The sequence below is a fragment of the Oncorhynchus clarkii genome, chromosome 31, assembly GCF_045791955.1.
Source record: "Oncorhynchus clarkii lewisi isolate Uvic-CL-2024 chromosome 31, UVic_Ocla_1.0, whole genome shotgun sequence".
Classification (NCBI taxonomy): domain Eukaryota; kingdom Metazoa; phylum Chordata; class Actinopteri; order Salmoniformes; family Salmonidae; genus Oncorhynchus; species Oncorhynchus clarkii.
The window spans coordinates 13266328-13277979 of NC_092177.1; the positions used below are offsets into that span (position 1 = coordinate 13266328).

At 43.9% G+C, this 11652-nt stretch overlaps 1 protein-coding gene across 1 annotated transcript in view; it reads left to right on the forward strand.

Moving 5' to 3' along the window:
* The first annotated feature begins 541 nt into the window (after positions 1-541).
* Positions 542-11652, forward strand: part of LOC139391089 (actin filament-associated protein 1-like 1) — a 72616-nt gene continuing 61505 nt past the window's right edge. Inside the window, exon 1 of the mRNA XM_071138603.1 lies at positions 542-639. Coding sequence (XP_070994704.1) covers positions 621-639 — 19 coding nt within the window. The 5' untranslated portion in view covers positions 542-620. The remainder of the gene's footprint in view (positions 640-11652) is intronic.

The window sequence follows — 11652 nt, forward strand, 5'->3', positions numbered from 1 at the left end:
TAACTCTATAGCACCACCCAAGGGGCTAGAATTTTAAAGCTCTACCCTTAGACTTGGCGGTGACGTAGTGTCCCCATGAGTGACAGAGAAGTGAGCCAATCACGGCATAAGGCTCCATATTTTCTGCTTGCTTTCCCCACCACCACAGAAAGCACTGAGCTAGGCTGAAACACCTGCACTTTGGAGCTGCCTTACTGAAGAATACAAAAAAATAGACCCTGTTTGTATGCATCTTTATTAACTCAATTATATATGTATATATTTTTACATTGTTTGCAAACTGATGTGTGACACGTATTAATGCCAAAATAACATGCAAAATATGCATGTTATTGTTTGCAAAAAAATGTGGTTGAGCACCACATAACCTGAATGATGGCCGCCACTGGATATAGGTAGTTAGGGCTATTGCCATACTGTACTTGGACTTTATAGCTTTAGGACCCAGCAAAGAGCGGGCTGTTCTTTCCTCACTAACTTCATTGAGAGAGACAGAGAGAGAGAGAGTCTGCTATGTATCAAGTGTAGCTGTCCGCGCCGTCTCACATGGGCTGTTCTCCGTCACGCTCTCTGGGTGAGCCCGGGAAACCACCTCTCTCTCATCCGTTACTTCCACCGGGATGGACACCAACAACAGATGTAAGTGTCAGTCTTAATCCGTTTTTCATTTAAAATTAATCCATAATGTTAACTGACAAAAAGTAAGCTATTATGCATCTAAAAATTTGCAACTGGATTTTATAAATCAAACAATAGCGATTTGCGCATAAATTGCACCTTTATTAAATGCACCATACTGCTGTACAAGCCAGTGTTTTATTTCATGCTTAACGAAGGCTAATTGTAGTCTAATTGCATGTTTAAGATTCTCATAATTTTGTTGACAATTTATTAAACGCCAGAACAACATTTTACTGAGAATGGAGCAGAGAATGGTATTGTTGGTGGCTGTTGCCTAGTGATAGGCAATAGAAAAGTGTCCACGTCCAGAATAGTTGGAATGACTGTCGGTTTGCCACTTTACTGTGCCGGTGCAAATCGGTGCAAAGCGTCACCCATGCTGCAGGCAGAGCGTTTTCCCCGAGCCTTCCTGCACCAAGGCTGCGTTCCATTCAGTAATCCTGTCCTTCTCTCTACCTTCGTTTAATCTTCTCCATGGATCTGATAGAACTAGATAAGTGATAGTAATTTAGCAGAAGTTAGTTATATATCACTTTCTTAGTTAGGCCCACACCTACAGTTGAAGTGGGAAGTTTACATACACATTAGCCAAATACATTTAAACTCAGTTTTTCACAATTCCTGACTTTTAATCCTAGTAAAAATCCCCTGTTTTAGGTCAGTTAAGATCACCACTTTATTTTAAGAATGTGAAATGTCAGAATAATAGTAGAGAGAATGATTTATTCAAGCTTTTATTTCTTTCATCACATTCCCAGTGGGTCAGAAGTTTACATACACTCAATTAGTATTTGGTAGCATTGCCTTTAAATTGTTTAACTTTTAAGTTTCGGGAAGCCTTCCATGAGCTTCCCACAATAAATTGGGTGAATATTGCCCATTCCTCCTGACAGAGCTGGTGTAACTGAGTCAGGTTTGTAGGTCTCTTTGTTCGCACACGCCTTTTCAGTTCTGCCCACAAATGTTCTATAGGGTTGAGCTCAGGCCTTTGTGAAGGCCACTCCAATACCTTGACTTTGTTGACCTTCAGCCATTTTGCCACAACTTTAGAAGTATGCTTCGGGTCATTGTCCATTTGGAAGACCCATTTGCAACCAAGCTTTAACTTCCTGACTGATGTCTTGAGATGTTGCTTCAATATATCCACATAATTTGACTTTCTCATGATGCCATCTATTTTGTGAAGTGCACCAGTCCCTGCTGGAGCAAAGCACCCCCACAACATGATGCTGCCACCCCTGTGCTTCACGGTTGGGATGGTGTTCTTCGGCTTGCAAGAGTCCATCTTTTTCCTCCAAACCTAACGATGGTCATTATGGTCAAACAGTTCTATTTTTGTTTCATCAGACCAGAGGACATTTCTCAAAAAGTACGATCTTTGTCCCCATGTCTTTGTCCCCATGTGTTGTTGTATGTGTCGAATTGCTATGCTTTATCTTGGCCAGGTCGCAGTTGCAAATGAGAACTTATTCTCAACTGGCCTACCTGGTTAAATAAAGGTGAAATAAAAAATAAATAAAAAAATGTGAGTTTGCAATCCCTAGTCTGGCTTTTTTATTGCGGTTTTGGAGCAGTGGCTTCTTCCTTACTGAGCGGCCTTTCAGGTTATGTCAATATAGGACTCGTTTTACTGTGAATATAGATACTTTGTACCTGTTTCTTCCAGCATCTTCACAAGGTCCTTTGCTGTTGTTCTGGGATTGATTTGCACTTTTCACACCAAAGTACGTTCATCTCTAGGAGACAGAACGCGTCTCCTTCCTGAGTGGTTTGACGGCTGCGTGGTCCCATGGTGTTTATACTTGCATACTATTGTTTGCACAGATGAATGTGGTACCTTAAGGCGTTTGGAAATTGCTCCCAAGGATGAACCAGACTTGTGGAGGTCTACAATTTTTTTCTGAAGTCTTGGCTGATTTCGTATGATTTTCTCGTGATGTCAAGCAAAGAGGCACTGAGTTTGAAGGTAGGCCTTGAAATACATCCACAGGTACACCTGCAATTGACTCAAATGATGTCAATTAGCCTATCAGAAGCTTCTAAAGCCATGACATCATTTTATGGAATTGTCCTAGCTGTTTAAAGGCACATTCAACTTAGTGTATGTAAACTTCTGACCCACTGGAATTGTGATACACTGAATTATAAGTGAAATAATATGTCTGTAAACAATTACTGGAAAAATGACTTGTGTCTTGCACAAAGTAGATGTCCTAAACGACTTGCCAAAACTATAGTTTGTTATTAAGAAAGTTGTGGAGTGGATGACAAACAAGTTTTAATGATTCCAACCTAAGTGTATGTAAACTTCCAACTTCGACTGTGTATCCTGTCATTTACAGCTAAATCTGTGAAGGGTAGTGGACAAGGCCATACGGGAAGGGAGCAACACCTTTGGAATTGGTCGCAGCCATAACACAATTTCTCAAGCTGTTTTACTGTGACAAGGCCATTCTTTCTCTCTCCAACTACAGGTTCCAGTTCCCATTGAGAGAAAGATATTCATTTTGATGTTGATACCTCACTCTCAACTACAATACGTTCTCATGACGCTTTGAAAATAAGCCTGTTGAGACAGTCTGTGTGGGATAATAAGTCTGTTGAGACAGTCTGTGTGGGATAATAAGCCTGTTGAGAAAGTCTGTGTGGGATAATAAGTCTGTTGAGACAGTCTGTGTGGGAAAATAAGCCTGTTGAGACAGTCTGTGTGTGATAATAAGCCCGTTGAGACAGTCTGTGTGGGATAATAAGTCTGTTGAGACAGTCTGTGTGGGATAATAAGCCTGTTGAGACAGTCTGTGTGTGATAATAAGCCTGTTGAGACAGTCTGTGTGGGATAATAAGCCTGTTGAGACAGTCTGTGTGGGATAGGGGTTTTACAGACACGGTTGGTTTTCCATTTCTCTTGGACTGGTCTTTCTTGACAGTCTGGGCTTGGTGTTGCACCCCATCTCTCTCTCTTTCTCCCTCTCTCTCTCTCTTTCTCTCTCTCTCCCTCTCTCTCTCTCTCTCTCTCTCTCTCTCTCTCTCTCTCTCTCTCTCTCTCTCTCTCTCTTTCTCTCTCTCTCTCTCTCTCTCTCTCTCTCTCTCTCTCTCTCTCTCTTCTCTCTCTCTCTCTCTCTCTCTCTCTTTCTCTCTCTCTCTCTCTCTCTCTCTCTCTCTCTCTCTCGCTCTCTCTCTCTCTCTCCCTCTCTCTCTCTCTCTCTCTCTCTCTCTCTCTCTCTCTCTCTCTTTTCTCTCTCTCTCTCTCCCCTCTCTCTCTCTCTCCCCCTCTCTCTCTCTCTCTCTCTCTCTCTCTCTCTCTCCCTCTCTCCCTCTCTCTCTCTCTCTCTCCCTCTCTCCCTCTGTCTCTCTCTCTCTCTCTCCCTCTCTCTCTCTCTCTCTCTCTCTCTCTCTCTCTCTTCTCTCTCTCTCTCTCTCTCTCTCTCTCTCTCTCTCTCTCTCTCTCTCTTTCTCTCTTTCTCTCTCTCTCTCTCTCTCTCTCTCTCTCTCTCTCTCCCCTCTCTCTCTCTCTCTCTCTCTCTCTCTCTCTCTCTCTCTCTCTCCCTCTCTCCCTCTCTCTCTCTCTCTCTCCCTCTCTCCCTCTGTCTGTTTATAACATGTAAAGGTTGACTTAATAAGGAGATAAGCTCTGTCAGGTCTCCCACAGCGGAGCGTTTGTATTTTTAAGACGTCCTGGATGTCACACTGTTTGGGTAGTTGCTAGCTTGGCTTGGCCGTGTGTGTGTGTGTGTATGTGTTTGTGTGTGTGTGTGCGCGCGTGCATGCATGCGTGTGTGTGTGTGTGTGTGTGTGTGTGTGTGTGTGTGTGTGTGTGTGTGTGTGTGTGTGTGTGTGTGTGTGTGTGTGTGTGTGTGTGTGTGTGTGTGTGTGTGTGTGTGTGCAGTAGGACAGATCTAGATCACCCACTGTGCTCTGTTAGTTTTATTCTTCCCCTTACAGTGTTCTCAGACTATGTTCATGAGCTTTGACCAAACAAACAGAAAATAATAATAAATTATATCTCCTTGATCCTCTAATCCAAGGCCATATTGCCTTGAGATTGACATTAAGAAATGCAAGCAATTCTTGCTAAACATTTGGTGTGAATCCCAAAAGTGCACTATATAGGGAATGGGGTGCCATTTGGGAGTGTGATTTCTACTGTCTGTCTGTGCATTAGATCTGGGTCAGAGAAACCAGCCCCTCTGTCCACCTGACCACTGGGTCGGGCTCCTCATAAGTCAGAGAAACCATTTTTATTGGCCTCTCACGTTTCCCTGACTAAGTCCTATCTAACCACACTCTAGTATCTGACCTCATTTGCACTCACTGTATATAGACTTTTTGTTTTCTTTTGTTCTACTGTATTATTGACTGTATGTTTTGTTTATTCCATGTGTAACTCTGTGTTGTTGTATGTGTCGAATTGCTACGCTTTATCTTGGCCAGGTCACAGTTGCAAATGAGAACTTGTTCTCAACTAGCCTACCTGGTTAAATACAGGTGTTCTCAACTAGCCTACCTGGTTAAATAAAGGTGTTCTCAACTAGCCTACCTGGTTAAATAAAGGTGTTCTCAACTAGCCTACCTGGTTAAATAAAGGTGTTCTCAACTAGCCTACCTGGTTAAATAAAGGTGTTCTCAACTAGCCTACCTGGTTAAATAAAGGTGTTCTCAACTAGCCTACCTGGTTAAATAAAGGTGTTCTCAACCCGCCTACCTGGTTAAATAAAAGTGTTCTCAACTAGCCTACCTGGTTAAATAAAGGTGAAATAAAAAAATAAAAAGAAAGTTGGACACTGTGGAAGTACAGTAACCAGCCCACTACTTTTCAAAATCGTTTCAAATACTCTATCTGGACTTGATTGACCTTGCTTGGATGGAACAATGGAACCAATAGAACAGTCACAAGAGTGCAAACCTCACATTTTGAAAGATTCCAATAGTATTTGAACCCAGGTCTGACCCTAGCATATTGGTACCCTAGCAGAATTTGGGAGGTTAAAGCACCGTAAAACCCAGAGCAGGAGAGTCTCGTCACGGGCCCAGCTCCAGCACCCGCAGCCAGCCAGCCAACCAGCCAGCCAGCCAGCCAGCCAGCCAACCAGCCAGCCAACCAGCCAGCCAGCCAACCAGCCAGCCAACCAGCCAGCCAGCCAGCCAGCCAACCAGCCAGCCAGGCAGTGAGCCAGGCAGCCAACCAGCCAGCCAGGCAGTGAGCCAGGCAGCCAACCAGCCAACCAACCAGCCAGGCAGTGAGCCAGGCAGCCAACCAGCCAACCAACCAGCCAGCCAACCAACCAGCCAGCCAGCCAGCCAACCAGCCAGCCAGGCAGTGAGCCAGGCAGCCAGCCAGCCAACCAGCCAGCCAGCCAGGCAGCCAGCCAGCCAACCAGCCAGGCAGTGAGCCAGGCAGCCAGCCAGCCAACCAGCCAGCCAGCCAGGCAGCCAACCAGCCAACCAACCAACCAGCCAGCCAACCAGCCAGCCAGGCAGTGAGCCAGGCAGCCAGCCAGCCAACCAGCCAGCCAGGCAGCCAGCCAGCCAACCAACCAGCCAGGCAGTGAGCCAGGCAGCCAACCAGATAGATAGGCTAAACACCAGTCATTTTTTACAGATATAATATAGGATAATTATTACTATAATTATTCATATCTAAAGGCTGGATTCTGTGACATACTTGAGGAACTGTTCGTTCTGAGAGGACAGAATGGTCAGTGCCTGTTCGTTCTTATAGGACAGAATGGTCAGTACCTGTTCGTTCTGATAGGACAGAATGGTCAGTGCGTGTTTGTTCTGATAGGACAGAATGGTCAGTGCCTGTTCTTTCTGATAGGACAGAAAGGTCAGTGCCTGTTCGTTCTGATGGGACAGAATGGTCAGTGCCTGTTCGTTCTGATATGACAGAATGGTCAGTGCCTGTTCGTTCTGATAGGACAGAAAGGTCAGTGCCTGTTCGTTCTGATGGGACAGAATGGTCAGTGCCTGTTCGTTCTGATATGACAGAATGGTCAGTGCCTGTTCGTTCTGATAGGACATAAAGGTCATACCTGTTCGTTCTGATATGACAGAATGGTCAGTGCCTGTTCGTTCTGATAGGACAGAAGGTCAGTCCCTGTTCGTTCTGATAGGACAGAATGGTCAGTGCCTGTTCGTTCTGATATGACAGAATGGTCAGTGCCTGTTCGTTCTGATAGGACATAAAGGTCATACCTGTTCGTTCTGATAGGATAGAAGGGCCAGTACCTGTTCGTTCTGATAGGACAGAAGGTCCTCAGAAGGCTTCAGCATCACCCACCTTGCAATCTGAGTGGAGGCAGTCAACATTTTGAAACTATTTAACCATAATTCCTTCAAACCTTTTTATTTTATGAGGCATGTCTTTTTTCCCCTTTATTTAACCTTTATTTAACTTGTCAAGTCAGTTAAGAACAAATTCTTATTTACAATGATAGTCTACACCGGCCAAACCCAGACGACACTGGGCCAATTGTGCGTCGCCCTATGGGACTCCCAATCACAGCCGGTTGTGATACAGCCTAGATTCTATCCAAGCACTGAGGTGCAGTGTCTTAGACTGCTGCGCCACTCAGGAGCCCGTCTTACCATGTTCCGGCCAGAGGAATGTTATTAAGGCAATTATTTTATTAACATTTCTTCCAGCCTTCTTCTCCTCTTCCTCTCTTCTCTGTCCTCATCTTCCTCCTTTTCCTCCCTTCTTCTCCTCTCTTGGTTACCTCTCCTTTCCTCTTCTCTAACTCTTCTCTCCCTCTCCTCTACCTTGTCTCTACCTCTATCGTCCTCTTCCTCCCTCATTCTCATTCTGCTTCTTCTCTACCTCTCTAGCTTCCTCTTCCTCTCTACTCTGCCTCTCCTCCCTCCTCCTCTTCCTCTCTCTTTTTCTTCTCTCCTTAGCCAAGCCAACAAATCGTCAGTTTGTAAAGTGGAGCATTCACAAAGCAAACACAGCAGAAAGCCTAGCCTACTGACTGGAGAAATAGTGGAATGGGCTAGTGCCCAGTGTGTGTGTGTGTGTGTGTGTGTGTGTGTGTGTGTGTGTGTGTTCTGAGTCCAGGAGCATCAGGCGGGTGTGTGAGAGGGGAGGGGAGAGGTTGAGGTTGACTCCTCAGAGGCACATAGCATTAGTTGGATTGTACCATCCCAAATGACACCCTATGCCCTATTTAGTGCACTACTTTTGACCAGAACCCATAGATCTCTGGTCAAAAGTAGTGCTCTATTAAAGGAATAAAATGGCATTTGGGGCACATCCCCTCATTATCCCCTGATCATCCTCTCATCATCCCAGGCTGTGTCTGTGTTGAATCATGGTTACTGTCTCTCCGGTGTGTCTGGGAGCATATGGAAAGGTTTAGCAGAAACAGAACATACAGTATATCGTTATAAAGACCAGAATGATACAGAATGACATAAAACACGCTGGTCTACATAATAGATCTGATCTCTGTATTCATACATTGACCTCTCTGGTCTACATAACAGATCTGATCTCTGTATTCATACCTTGACCTCTCTGGTCTACATAATAGATCTGATCTCTGTATTCATAACTTGACCTCTCTGGTCTACATAATAGATCTGATCTCTGTATTCATACATTGACCTCTCTGGTCTACATAACAGATCTGATCTCTGTATTCATACCTTGACCTCTCTGGTCTACATAATAGATCTGATCTCTGTATTCATACATTGACCTCTCTGGTCTACATAATAGATCTGATCTCTGTATTCATACCTTGACCTCTCTGGTCTACATAATAGATCTGATCTCTGTATTCATACCTTGACCTCTCTGGTCTACATAACAGATCTGATCTCTGTATTCATACCTTGACCTCTCTGGTCTACATAACAGATCTGATCTCTGTATTCATACCTTGACATCTCTGGTCTACATAATAGATCTGATCTCTGTATTCATACCTTGACCTCTTTGGTCTACATAATAGATCTGATCTCTGTATTCATACCTTGAACTCTCTGGTCTACATAATAGATCTGATCTCTGTATTCATACCTTGTACTCTCTGGTCTACATAATAGATCTGATCTCTGTATTCACACCTTGACCTCTCTGGTCTACATAATAGATCTGATCTCTGTATTCACACCTTGACCTCTCTGGTCTACATAACAGATCTGATCTCTGTATTCATACCTTGACCTCTCTGGTCTACATAATAGATCTGATCTCTGTATTCATACTTTGACCTCTCTGGTCTACATAATAGATCTGATCTCTGTATTCATACCTTGACCTCTCTGGTCTACATAATAGATCTGATCTCTGTATTCATACCTTGACCTCTCTGGTCTACATAATAGATCTGATCTCTGTATTCATACCTTGACCTCTCTGGTCTACATAATAGATCTGATCTCCGTATTCATTCCTTGACCTCTCTGGTCTACATAATAGATCTGATCTCTGTATTCATACCTTGACCTCTCTGGTCTACATAATAGATCTGATCTCTGTATTCATACCTTGACCTCTCTGTGTCACAGGTTGGAATTCCACACATTCCAAAGATAGTTCCGGAAAATGAAGAGAAGCTGTGGGCATGTATTTGTTTGTGCTTGTTTGTGTGTGTGTGTGTGTGTGTGTGTGTGTGTGTGTGTGTGTGTGTGCGCGCGTCTTCATTGATTGAGTTATGTACATGCTCAGACCAGTCCCTTTCTGTTCAGAGTGGTATTAGATTACAAGTTGACACAAATACATACTCCCTCAAGCTTTTGAGTAATGTAATGTTTGAATTTATTCATGGATTTGGGTTAGCAGCATTGAATTTAAATATGAATTTCAGTTAGCAGGGTTAAATTGAAATATGAATTTAAGTTAGTAGGTTTGAATTTAATTTGGATTGGGAGTCGAGAGATGTAGAGAGAAAGAGGGGGGAGAAAGAGAGGGAGAGAGAGAGAGAGAGAGGGAGAGAGATAGAGAGAGAGAGAGAGAGAGAGAGAGAGAGGGGGAGAGAGATAGAGAGAGAGAGAGAAGCAGGGAAGAAAGAGAGGATTACAGAGAAGTAGGGAGGGAGGATGCTTTTCCCGACCCTGCTCAGGCGTTTCTTTTACACCTGCTACGTTAGGTAAGAGCGAGAGGAAGAGAGGGGACAGGGAGAGAGGGGACTGGGATAGAGGGAGAGGGTTCTGAAGTTTACTTCTCATGACTAATCTGCATCAACAACTTGTGTGAAATGTCACTGCTGTCTTCAAACCTGATGCAGACATTCATATTCTCAGCATTACGCTCATTGTGATATGAATTGCATGGTTTTTGGACCTGCCAGTTACAGGCTGTGACTTGTTAGAAGGCAACTCAGCTCTCTCTAGGTACCTTCATGTGTACAGTGTACAGATACAGCTGTATCAGAACTCAACTAAGAGACTATTGAGTAGCCTTGAACCTGTTAGGCACATATCTAGGATCAGCATACCTCTCTAAATACTATCCTTAACCATCAGAGTGGAAAAATGAAACTGACCTTGGATCAGTTTGTCTATGTGTTCCTGCTGTCTGACAGACTGAGACAAGGGCTGCATCCCAAGTAGCACCCTATTTATTACATAGTTCTCTATTGGCTCCTATTCCCTACATAGTTCTCTACTGGCTCCTATTGGCCTCTATTCCCTACATAGTTCTCTATTGGCTCCTATTCCCTACATAGTTCTCTATTGGCTCCTATTTCCTACATAGTTCTCTATTGGCTCCTATTTCCTACATAGTTCTCTATTGGCTCCTATTCCCTAGATAGTTCTCTACTGGCTCCTATTCCCTACATAGTTCTCTATTGGCTCCTATTCCCTACATAGTTCTCCATTGGCTCCTATTCCCTACATAGTTCTCTATTGGCTCCTATTCCCTACATAGTTCTCTACTGGCTCCTATTCCCTACATAGTTCTCCATTGGCTCCTATTCCCTACATAGTTCTCTATTGGCTCCTATTCCCTACATAGTTCTCTATTGGCTCCTATTCCCTACATAGTTCTCTATTGGCTCCTATTGGCTCCTATTCCCTACATAGTTCTCTACTGGCTCCTATTCCCTACATAGTTCTCTACTGGCTCCTATTCCCTACATAGTTCTCTATTGGCTCCTATTGGCTCCTATTCCTTACATAGTTCTCTACTGGCTCCTATTGGCTCCTATTCCCTACATAGTTCTCTATTGGCCTCTATTCCCTACATAGTTCTCTACTGGCTCCTATTCCCTACATAGTTCTCTATTGGCTCCTATTGGCTCCTATTCCCTACATAGTTCTCTACTGGCTCCTGTTGGCCTCTATTCCCTACATAGTTCTCTACTGGCTCCTATTGGCCTCTATTCCCTACATAGTTCTCTACTGGCTCCTATTGGCTCCTATTCCCTACATAGTTCTCTACTGGCTCCTATTGGCTCCTATTCCCTACATAGTTCTCTATTGGCCTCTATTCCCTACATAGCTCTCTACTGGCTCCTATTCCCTACATAGTTCTATATTGGCTCCTATTGGCCTCTATTCCCTACATAGTTCTCCATTGGCTCCTATTGGCTCCTATTCCCTACATAGTTCTCTATTGGCTGCTATTGGCCTCCATTCCCTACATAGTTCTCTATTGGCTCCTATTGGCTCCTATTCCCTACATAGTTCTCTATTGGCTCATATTGGCCTCTATTCCCTACATAGTTCTCTACTGGCTCCTATTAGCTCCTATTCCCTACATAGTTCGCTACTGGCTCCTATTGGCTCCTATTCCCTACATATTTCTCTATTGGCCTCTATTCCCTACATAGTTCTCTACTGGCTCCTATTCCCTACATAGTGCCCTATGGGCTCCTATTGGCTCCTATTCCCTACATAGTTCTCTACTGGCTCCTATTCCCTACATAGTTCTCTACTGGCTCCTATTCCCTACATAGTTCTCTATTGGCTCCTATTGGCTCCTATTCCTTACATAGTTCTCTACTGGCTCCTATTGGCTCC